Below are 12,663 nucleotides of genomic sequence, written 5' to 3' on the forward strand. Positions count from 1 at the left end.
TTATAGATGTAAAACTATCAATTTCCTATTTGGATAACTTAAAATTAATATTATAGACCTGCTACCAGATCAGTTCTGGTATAAAGGAAATTAGGATAGTTATCTTATAACCTTAATTAGAATTTTCTATCGGCATTAATGAATATTGATTGAACTGATATAAAACTGACAATTTTTTGTCTGAATAACTCAAATTAACATTATGGACTTGTTGTTAGCATTTTTCAGTATAAGAGAAATTAGGATAGCCATATCATACGCTTAATTAGAGTTTGCCGTTGATATTAACGAATTCTGGACTTCAGGATATCAAACTATCAATTTTCTATTTGGATAGCCCCAAATAAATGTTATGGACTTGCTGTTAGCTTTTTCAAGTATAAAGGAAACTAGAATAGCTATCTCATAAGCTTTGAGCCAGAAAATGAGTGAATACTAAGTTAGTTAAGATAGAACTCAATAATATAAATTGGTCCAATAGGTTTAATTGATTACGCTAAAATAGACATTTAGAAGTTTAAAAGACGATATAGCAGTTGAAATCGTGTATTAACTTTTCTATAACTATAGGAGACAGCGCTTTTATAGACATAGTAAGATATGTTAGTCTACATTTAAAGTAGATCTACATTTTTGAGTTGTAGGCATCCTTCTAGAATAATTTATTGTCATCCTATTCAGCTAGCGCTGAGCCTATGCTTTGTTGTTGTGCAATCGATTTCTAATTGAGCTTACAATTTATGTTTCGAGCCTACATAAATTTTTTAACTATAAGCTAAGCTTAGATCTTTAAAAGTGTCTAAGGCTAAATAACAATCTATATTAATCGTTGAGCACATGCTTTGAGTTCAAACTACCAAGAATTTTTCTATTTAGCTGGCAATTCAGCTTCGATTTTTTGTTTTGAATCTAAACAATATTCCATGTATTATTCTTCGTAAAGATTATGTAAGGGCTTAAGCCTACATGAACATTTCCAAATTGCTATCATTAAAATCTTAATTTTACGTCTTGAGTCAACATAATATTTTATGTCTTGCTGGAAAAACGCCTCTTATTACTGACTTAAAGAGGCGAGATTCGCTATATCACCAAATAATTCAGTTCCAACGACCGAATACTAAAGTATAATTAAAACGTCTCTGATAGTGTTAACGAGGTAGTCAGAGATTTATTACTATTTATTACTGAAGAAATCTTGACAACAAAGATATATAGCCTTGACAATTCAATAGCAATTGACAAACTAGTTGACTAACTAGCCGACTAACTAACTAAGACGTGGTCTTCATCTTGTTGACTAAAATTCCACCTTGTATCTTTAGTTTTATCGTTACTTGAGCTTACACTTGTCTTTTAAGCCTGCATACAGTCATGTATTTTAATTGAGCGTACATTTGAATTCCTTTGCCCTATAGCATTTTATATTTAATTACTGAAGAAGCCAGTAGTTTTCGTCGTCTTAAATCTCTATTCAAATTTATGTTTTAGCTAGCAGAGGCTGAGAGAACACTTGATGTCTGAAGCCGGTATAATATGATATATTTTTATACCGCTAGCGTTTCGCCTTGTAATAATCAATTTTTTTATTCAGATCGTCGTCGGATTTACACTTTGTCTATTTTGGCTAGCCGATCTCGCATACCTAGCTGTATTTCGTGTTTCTTTGATAACCTCATGGTCATATTCTTGTTATAGATCAAACTTCTTCAGTCAGAGGTTAGCTGATCTTTGGCTATCGTGAGTGAATAAGCCAGATGACTAATACCGGTAATAAATTATATTTACGTCATACGACCTTTAACACGCTATTTACAGAATATGAATAAATAAATAAACTATTTTCCTGGCGTTTTATTTTATATTTAAAGTTATGACGTGATTCACATCAAACTGTCAAAACTATTTTGTTTTTAGAATAGGTAGCACCTACTTTTGCTAATAGTTAGATTAGCTTTTGACTAGTCGAAGTTTCAAATAATGAACCAGTTATCCTTCTAAATGCTTAGTAACTCTCTCCTAGTTGCGATCTAAAAATAATATTTATCGTTTGTTGCTATCTTTCGTTTAATTTTTACCCTTAAGTCAATTGCCTTGTCACTGTTTAGAGCATTTTTGAATTTAATTTACATTTTATTACGCGTAAATCTGAATAAATGTGAATCATTGCTACACTAAGTATTAATATTGAATTTTCTGGATATAAGAGTTTTTACATCAAAGCTACTGTACGCGTATCGATAAAATCCTCTTCAATCGAAGCTAATATTATTTATGCAATAAAAAAATTGATGCTCTTTTGCAGAAGTAACGGCATTTTACAGTTACAAGTTTGATGAAAATGAGTAGCTTCAATAGCAAAATTAGTTTAATTCTGCCCTAAATTACTAATTTTTAGTTAGGATAATACAATTCTGTAGCAGAACTGTTCTTTATGGGCAAGATCAATTTTAATTTATGATAATAATTAAAACTGTTGGTATACAATTTTCTAATTTAAAATCGACGTAGCTGTTGGGATTGTTTAAAGCTTAATTAAATTCATAAGCTGTTAATTACGTAGAAAACCTGGCCAATAGTAGTTATAGAATATTCATTAATTCCTTGCCAATGAAAATTACTGCTAACCAATATAGTAGAGCAAAGGCGTTGTCGCCGTGCGTAAGCATAATATTATTATGTATAGCTATAATCTAAGTCTGTATAATTTACGCTAATGAGTCAATCGAACTATTCTAAAATTCCAGTATTCTATTTTAAAAAGCTGTTATGTGTTCAAGAAAGTTGTAACGATAATCCTAGACTGTGGTATTTGAAAGGCACTAGATCTTCAACAATGGCAGAATTAATAAGCTTACTAGGCGGGTATATCTGTGTTTATCTACCTTTAATTAATGATCAAGAGGAGGACACAATGCTACCACTGTTATAATTTTATCCTATTTGATATAAGTAGTACTGGTAACTATGCTTAATTAGGCTTAATCGCAATAATCGTGGAAATTCCTAACGTTGGATAAACTCAGCTGGATTCCACATAATATTTCACATTTTTAAGTTCCTGAAGTAGCATGCTGATGGGATTTCGTGTTATTGCGGTAGAAAATCAAGACGGAATTCCTCGCGATGTACTGAGCAAAGTGCACTAATTTATTTTTGTTTTTCTCATAATCTATTATGTACAACCTAATTGGATAAGTTACTATTGCACAGCAATCTAGTAACAGTAGGGAATAATTTAATGTTAATCATCGTCATTGATTTAAGGCAGAACCATATTGATTATCGTGAACATTAAAAGTTACATCACTAGGCAAAAAACAGACAAAGATATTTCGAATTTTCCTACTTAGCTAGACATCGGTTGTATAGTCAACGAAAATTTAGGTAAGATAGATGGTATCATATTGGAGAGCTAATGAATAATTTTAACTAATAATAAAATTATTCGTTATACCTTGAAAACTTCAGCTTAGTAATCAATTTTTCTAATTTTCTAACTTGATCTTTTGCTAAGTTGCCAACTAAAAAGAGAACTCACAAAATGAAGACATTTTTAATTTTGAATCTAATATTGACATTAGCGTTTGTCGCCAACGGCATCCGGTTCAATGGTAATAATTTTAATTCAATTTTTTATCTTAGGCCAATTGTTACACCAAAGTACTGCTATTACTGGTCAAATAATTGCATCAATAAGATATTTGCTTCATTTTATAGTTTTTAATTCAAAATTTTGATATGAACTACTGTACTATTAGGCAGATAGAATCAAAATTTAATTATAAACAATAAGGATGAAACAGTCCATTAACAGCTTATGAGATCGTAGAACATTCTATATTCAAAATTGGTCCAGGCAGTATTTCGTAAATTGACAGCAAAATTTTATTACTGGATGAATTAGGATAGCTTTGTTAAGGAATGGTCAAATACACTCCACGTTGCAAATTGCAATACGCTAATATGTTGCCTAAAACTAGGAAAAGTAATCCAACTATCTATCTATTTTTATAATTTCGATATTAATCCTGCTTTTTAATGGATTTGTAACAGTAGCTATGAGAAATTTACAAAACAGGTCAGCTTACAGATTCGGAACGTGGAAATAATCTTTCGCTAAACTGCTAAGATCACACTTAGAGAAATAATAAAACAAATGCATAGTCATTTTAGTAATTTACGAGGCCTTACAGGACTATACTATCGAATTAACAGATTATTCAAGGCTTTAATTTACTAAATTGCTAGTAAATTTAATGTTAGTTCAAGAACTGAATAAATACATTCGATGCCATAAATATTAATGTGTTAACATAACAAAGTTTATTAACTATTGTAATTTTAGATATTAATCGAGCTTAAATATCTAGATCAGTAGGTATAACTATGAGAAATGGGATAAATATTATAACTAACAGATTTAGAATATGGATCTTATATTAACTTGGTCGAATCGTATTTAGTAGTAGCACTATAACAATTAAACAGAATCCTTAACATGATGGGAGGTATTACACAACTATATAGATTTAATTCGAGCAAAAATTCAGGAAAGGAAAAATTAATTAAATTAAATTTTTCTCTCTTCAATTACTGGCAAAACTTCATTGCTGGATGAAAAAAGCAGAATAGCTTTGGTAGTCCCCGAATATCAACATACATCACTGCTTAATATTACTGTAGAAAAAAAAATTGAATTATTTATCAATTTTTTCTGAATAAATCCAGCTTAATACGTCAATAGACGAAATATGTAATTCAAATTTACTCAATATAAAGGTTTACTAACATGAAATGTGGGATGATCTTGTTCTAAACTAAAAGAATTGATATTGTAATCTAGAGCGATAAAAAAATCTTTATTACTCTTAGGAGATGTTCTAAGTCTTTTAAAGAAATTAGTTGTGACAGTCATTTACTAACAACTTCCATATTACATTAAGCAAATGCGTAGTAGCTTTATTACGTAATTACATAAACAAATAATTATAATCTTATACGCAATTATTGCTGAGAAATCTTATATCTTGGATATTAGTTTAGCTTAATCATTAAGACTAAAATCTTTTAAACTTTCAAGTAACTAGTAGCAATATATTAAATAGGTGATACGCCTTGGTTAATGTTTGTTTGTATATTGACTACAGCGAGAAATTCATATTGCTAATTTCAGATTTGTTAACTATTTGATGCAACAGTATATACTGTTTAATCTCTCATTAATGCAATATGTAGAAGATGCTCTTTAAAGTATATCGGAAAATGCCGCATGCATGTTTTCGTTAAACTAAATCATATAAATTATTGCTATTTATTATTTAATACCAAGAAATACTCTAAAAAACTCTTCAACACCTCTTATTATTATAGTTTCGAAGCAAGTCTATAAATGGGGCTATGGAGATTACATCGGTTAGTATTATATCTTTGTTATTAGATTTAATTACCTCCGAATATTTTGTTAAGGGTTAATCATTGCAATATTCTTCCAAGCCTAGTAAATTATTCCTAATATATATAAATAATGCAGAGCTCATAAATGTAATGATCATAAAACTTCTATTTCTATAATAAATACCATGGACGGACCCTTACTACTAAATCATTATCTTACATTCTTATTTCATACTTAATCACAATTGATCATTTTTCGTCATAATGTGATATAATATTGCCCTTCCAAGATAAAAATACTTTAAGAAGTCATAATATACTTATAAATAAGAAATCAGTTTATATAAATGTATGTAAAGGACATAGGATAAATTAATCTGGAAAAAATTATATGAAGGATGGCTTCCTCATACGTTTGATGTTTTCCAATATATGCATATACTGCAGCTTTACGAAATATTGATAGCGAAGCAGTAATAAGAAAGGGCTATAGATCTATTTTAAGTATAATTGTAGACGGTTGTTTAATTCCTTAACTTAGGAGATATTTGAGCTATGTGTTTTGCTAAATAATATAGTTTAGTTACGATAGACCTATAAAATAAATAAACTAGTTCATTAAGACTACATAAGTAGTATTAAAGTATACCAGCTGCAATAAGATAAATTAATTCATCAAGGCTCTTTAGCATTTAGAGCAGTCAATGAATAAAATATCTTAGTTTTATTTTTTGGAGATACAATAGCAGATTAGTAATAAATAAGGTATAACTTATAAATGGATTAATAAACAATCTCAATCAAAGGTGGATCTATAATTGTAAAATCGAGCGATATTGCTATCAATATACATTTTGCTACTTAAAACTTTATTTTCTATCCATTTTCAAGTATAAAATGGCTAGCATAGAATTATCACAATAATAGATTCGATATCATATTATAGGTCCAAATAAATGGGGTTTGTACTATCCATATTGCAATGGCCTTCGTCAGTCACCTATCAACATCATTTACAAGACAGTTCAACATAATCAGAGATTACAGCCCTTGAAACTATCCAATTTTGATAGAATAATTCATGGAAATTGTACCATACGCAATAATGGCAAAAGTATTGATATTTTTATCCCTCAAACAGGCAATGTTCCGACATTGCAAGATTATCGAGGTGAAATTTATCAGAGCGCTGGTTTTCATTTTCATTGGGGTTCTACTAATAGCCAAGGATCGGAAACGTGGCTAAATAATAGGCAATATCCTCTCGAGGTTAAACTATTGCTTGCATGAACTAAATTACTATTACATTTATAATCAGCAAGGATTAAATTTTTCGATCTTATTGAATTAGTAGGTTGTTCATCTTCATTGAATTGATTGCTAATATAAATACATTTCAATATTACTAATACAGGCCCACGTAGTGTTTTGGAATACCAGATTTGGAGATTTGCAGACTGCATTGTATGAAAGTGATGGTTTAGCAGTCATTGGAACTTTGATTAATGCAAGTGTAACTATTAAATAACATTAAGAATTAAGATAATTCATGGAAGAAATATTGTTGTTGATTAAAATATTGTAATATAGCATTAAAATCGACAATAACTGAGAGGCATTAAGAATTAGCTAAAGGAAAGTGTATAAAAATGCTTTGAATTTAATTAAATGATGATTTATCAAAAGCATAGGGTACCTCACAGTATGACCTCTAAATTCAGCTAATCATTTTATATTGCAGAAAGCTTATTAGTATAAAAAGGGGTAGAAATCCAATCATATACTCCAATTCCTAAGATCTAAGCTCATTTACTGCAGATCTGCTACTTTATGTAAGAGCATTATAAGTCCAAAGAAATCTGGTCGATTTATAGCAATGGCCAAATATGATTATAATCTCTTGTTGAGTTCCTCATTAATAGTATTAGATATCAGTTAGCGGATGTTACAATTCTCACGTTAGTAAATGATCAATTTAGTGAAATCTTTTGAAACCCTAGGGATGTAAAAACAATAGAAATCCAATATAAACGACATCTTTTATTTTTTAAAGATTTAAATTCATCGACTAAAAGTTCTCTTATCTATATCATTGATGTAAATAGTAAGAAAATTTTATTAAAATCATAAGAAATGAAAGTAAAATTTTATAATCCTGTATCGTATGCCTTAGTAAATGAATGGTTTTCAGTTCATAGAACTAAAATAGCTCACAAATCATCTACATAACCGGCTCGTATTTAAGTTCTACCATAATAAAAATGAAATGTATAATTCAATACTATAATTTTCAAAAGTTTGAAAACCCTTGCGCTAAAAGTATATTACTAATTTTGTTGCCTTAATATCTTAAAACAGCCAAACGAAACGCAAATAACAATTAGTTTATATCCATTAGATTGGAAAACATAATCCCAGCTTTGATCTAGTGATAGAAAGTATCCAAAAAGTCAAATACAACGGTAAGGAATATGGATACTACTAAGTGAATTTTTGAATAATTGTCTTGATAAATACTGTCTGATATTAGAGATTTCAACAGATAGTTTAAAAAATAACGGGGTCTGGCCTATTCAATGGCGTTAATACTCGTCTATAATACGATATATATGATTTACTATCATTTTATATTTCCTCGATATTCTAAACAAAATTTGTATATCTTAAAGGACAAAAACAAAATATTAAAAATTTCAGTTTACGATCCTTTGTTGCGGAATCTCTATCTGAATATTTCTTATTTAATGGTTCATTAACCACACCTCCATGCACTGAGAATGTCTTGTGGCATGTTATGGCTGGAAAAATTAGCATATCGCAAGATCAGGTAACTAATCAAAGGCGTTTAAAGTTTAATTTATTAAGGAAATAGCGTCTCCTTATAGCCAATGGCTGTTAGATTAGAAATCGAAAGTTAAAGTGAGGATGTGATTTTCAATCGTTACGGCAGTGTATGATTAAAATTGCCTTTAAATATAACCTAGTTTTATAATATAAAAATATACTAAGTTCAAACAATCTATAGTTAACTTATATTCATCAATATTCTTAATTATTTTCCTCCCTAATTCTAGCTAAATGCATTCCGAAACGTTTATACAACGAATAGCTCTGTTGGTGTCAACTCTGTGAAACTTTTAGAAAATTTTAGACCACTTCAAAAACTTAATAATCGTGCTGTCTATTCAAGCTTTGATATTAGTAAACTTACTGGTGCATCAGCAGGTCTTTATAGATCTTGGCTATTTATCTTCATATCGACAATATTGATGTTTCTAACCATTGACGTGATGTTATAGTGAATTAATGGGGAGGTTTCAAGTACAAATAATGGATCGATTTCTAGTATTACAATAAATATATTAAATTTTCTATAATTGACTTTCTTTTAAATCAGTAATACCTATTAGTTTAGAATAGATGATCATTGTTGTAATAGTCTATGGTACAAATGTAAACGATACTATTACATTCAGTTGGGTATTTTATTTGTCATCAGAATCATATACAAATATTGGTTTAAAAGGTCTTGCGTGTTTTCTTGTAACATTCTTGTTTTCTTATATGATTTGAGAATACAATAATACTAATAAACTAATATACTGATATTAAAATATGCTAATGTAAGATTATAATCATACAAATCTGATAAGAAATACTACATGCTAGAATAAGAGTTTGCACTACTCGATTTATTGCTCACAAGTTCATTTAGGATTATAAAATAATTTTAATTTAAAGGAAAGCCTAATTAAGCTGAAGTAGAAATTGAACTCGAATTTATTGAAGTTATTATTCATACTTACTCTAGTACTCTAGTAGTAGTCTCTTAATAAATAATCACCCAATAATAGCGGATAAGAACAGTTTATTGCTTAGTAACTATTATTGAATATTACTATAACAAACTTAGATAACGAAATCTATGCGGTACACAGCTATATCTCAGACCAAATCCCTTCGTAAAGCTATATCTACCGTCTCTAAATTATCCACTATTAGCACTTGACTATTTCAATAACTAGAAATGGTATCTTTGATACCACTAGTCTGCGATAGTCTAGTACTGCCATTTTAATATTTATCATCGGAGGTCTTACATTAAAACCTATTTTCCTAAAAGTATGTATGCAAAGAAATATAGGTAAAAAAACTTTCGATTATCTTACTATATATCATATTTGTCGCGTAAAGTGCTGTGATAATCATAAGTTTCATAACTAAATGAGCAGGCTAAACATTGTTAGTAAACATAGTCGATGCAAATACGGCCAATAATATAGTCCAAATGGTCCAGCGTGAATATAAGCCTAATGCAGCACCCACAGTTCCGGTAGTCAGTTGATTAAGTTTAAAACTTGTTAGAATAGTTCTGCCATTTAACTGCTGAGTTGGAAAATTTTTTCCAATAAGAACAGAATTTTGCCGAGATAACCGTACTATTGGTCGAATATAATTTTCGAAATTCCTCCTGCTAGATACATACATGAAAGAAAACTCAGATCAGCTGTTCGTGTTACACTATAACAATATTACATTTATTTAATCGATAAAGAAGCGATACAAATAATAAAGGGTATATTTAGAATGATCAAGAAAGTTGTTCTATATCAGGATAGCTAGTAAGGCAATCCATAACATATAGAAATTCTCGCCTGAGCCTGTGATAATTCCAACGTGTGGGCCATAACATGCCAGGCAACATTTTCAGTACATAGTGGTGTAGTTAGAGATCCATTAAATGCAAAGCTTGCAGCATTTTGATTAATGATGGAACGAATCTTTAGACCGCTAAACGGATATGATTGTGCTAATAGTTAGCAAGCAAGGATAAAGTAAACTTTAGATAGGTGAGGATAAGTTTAAATTTAGATGCAAGCAATGATAAAATAAAAATTACGGTCAGAAATTGGAAGTATCGATAATATTCTTCGGTAATGATACATTTAGCCGCACAGAAAACCTGCATACAATTGCATAAGAAGTAATAGAAATACCTCGATGTTTGATATACTTTAGATTATCAATAATTGGGTTCAGTGCGTAGCCATATTTTCCAACCTGAATGACGAAGCCAGTAAAGGGAATTAAAAGTAAATCAGCACAGTACTCATAGTTTGATATAATTCTACTTGATTAAATGCATCCTTATTATTGAATATGCATTTAATTTTTAGCATTACTGGAGTTAATTACGGCTATGGCTATGATGAGCTACCTTTTTTAGCTGAGAATATTAAAATGGCTGCATTAATTACCGTAACTTACTTGGTATAAATTAGAAAGTCCATCAGAGCTATTGGCAGCTTCAAGAAATTCATTGTAGCGGGTGTTTGCGAAGACTATATGCTCCTAAATTTTGAATATAAAAAAATGTATTCAGAAAATGTTTAAGTTATAACTTTCTTGACAAGATCAATTTTTCAAGTTGGTTATGGTATAGCTAGCATCAAATATTATTAATAACCGTTAAGCATGTCAATCTGAGAAATTCTAACCTCTAGAGGATATTGCAAGTTATTTAAAAATGTTTCTGATCCAACATTATTATCTGGCCCCTAATGGTAATGAAATTGTACCAATCGGTATCTACGTTTAGTTAACGGGGAATAGATGGTAGGAGTTGTATTGCTTCTGATATTTACATGTGCGGTGTGTCCGTTATTCAATAACAGCAAAGTTTGATTAGTCGTTTCTTCGAAACCAAGCAAATCCAGAGCAAGTCCTTGGATGTATTGAATGTCAGAGTAGGCAATGTTGATAGGCAATTGAAGATGTCCCTTGCATGTTTGAAAACACTGACCCCAAGTTTTAGGGCCTAGATTTTACAATGATAAAGAAGTTAAGAGAGTAGACCATAGCCTCATATATTTTTAATGCATGATACTAATCAGTAGTTATCGACTATTTGCCGGCCATATTTATCATTATCGGATGACTTAAAAAATATGATGTTTATGTCAATGAGTTAATGCAAACTTCATTTAGCAAGACATATATGGGCTCTTAATTGAATATATTGCGGACATATTTGAGATATCTTTATTTTAGTCATCAAAGACATCATTTCAATAGTTAAGAATAAGATAATATGTTTTATCATTTTACCTATGACTGCATAGTCCTAGGGACATATATTGTGGACACCTAGCGGAGAGTAGAACACGAAACAGAGCTATAGGTAAAAATGTTGATGTTAAGTATTCGAAGGCATTTCATGTTTCAATAATCAGCTTAACTAGTCTTGAAAGTAGTTGGTTACGTACGTACTGTATACGTATAAAATACTATTAAAGTTCGAAATGCGGTTATCACGTGTATAACATATGTACAGAATTGGTCAATTGCAAATTGGTCGTCTAAAACTTATGCTTGTATATCTATTTTGGTGACTACCTTATATGATGAGGATAGCAAAATATGTCATTTTAATACTGATGAATATTTTACATTTTACTCGGAGAGAGTTAACTTTAAGCTTTAAGTTTGTAAGCTTATAAAATTGAAAAATTACATTATAGACATTAGAAGTCTTGGAAGTTATTTTACGCACTTAAATTTCGGTGCTCTAGTCGCCGCTTAATACATTTACGATTCTTTGTCTCTAATTTATTTTTGACAGTGAAAAGTTCTGTTTTATAGCCCAGTTTCATACTTTTACTCAGACTAATGATGTAAGCTTATTACAAAATTGATAGAGATAGTATAATTTCATTTCATTAATTGTGATAGTGTATTATTTCATCTACAGTATCTGCGATAAAAAACAGCTAATTATTACAGCAGTTTATGCAGTTGATACAAAAATATCTACGATTTCGTTACAGTTAATTTATGGCTGTAATGTCTCATACTTTCATGCACTGTGATGTAATATAATTGATAGCATGTGCAAGGGTATACTTCAAATTTTAATAATTACTGAGCAAATTTTTGGGAGGTGAGTAAATTTTTAACCTTTGTACTATTAAAAATAAATATAGCTGTAAGTACATTTTTTTATTTCTTTAAATTACCTTTACCTTTATAATTATTTGGTCACAAACGAGGGAAGTCATGACTGTTGTATCTGTTTTACATTGATTGCCAGATACGTGGAAGTTCTGTAGGTACTATGAATTCAACTGTTGAAAATTTATAGAGAGTTCTATTTAATTTATTACTTAGCTAAGTACTTATCTTTGCCGTTGTGATATATACCAATCACGAGATTCCAAATTTTAGAAAAATAAGGGCTTTATTGAATCTTATACAAAGATTAATTAC

The 12,663-nt window shown here is 29.9% G+C and overlaps 2 protein-coding genes across 2 annotated transcripts; one reads left to right on the forward strand and one right to left on the reverse strand.

Moving 5' to 3' along the window:
* Window positions 1-4,504: 4,504 nt before the first annotated feature.
* On the forward strand, window positions 4,505-6,925 carry TRIADDRAFT_51646 (uncharacterized protein; the record flags this gene model as incomplete). Its single annotated transcript, XM_002107747.1, has 4 exons — window positions 4,505-4,511; window positions 5,374-5,415; window positions 6,344-6,666; window positions 6,812-6,925. The coding sequence occupies 4 exons, from the start codon at window positions 4,505-4,507 to the stop codon at window positions 6,923-6,925; spliced, it is 486 nt and encodes a 161-aa protein (XP_002107783.1).
* A 3,091-nt stretch (window positions 6,926-10,016) lies between these two features.
* TRIADDRAFT_51647 (uncharacterized protein) lies at window positions 10,017-12,050 on the reverse strand (the record flags this gene model as incomplete). Its single annotated transcript, XM_002108555.1, has 6 exons — window positions 10,017-10,207; window positions 10,395-10,458; window positions 10,666-10,749; window positions 10,896-10,955; window positions 11,043-11,215; window positions 11,951-12,050. The coding sequence occupies 6 exons, from the start codon at window positions 12,048-12,050 to the stop codon at window positions 10,017-10,019; spliced, it is 672 nt and encodes a 223-aa protein (XP_002108591.1).
* Window positions 12,051-12,663: the final 613 nt, after the last annotated feature.

This window comes from Trichoplax adhaerens, genomic scaffold, assembly GCF_000150275.1.
Source record: "Trichoplax adhaerens TRIADscaffold_1 genomic scaffold, whole genome shotgun sequence".
Taxonomy (NCBI): domain Eukaryota; kingdom Metazoa; phylum Placozoa; class Uniplacotomia; order Trichoplacea; family Trichoplacidae; genus Trichoplax; species Trichoplax adhaerens.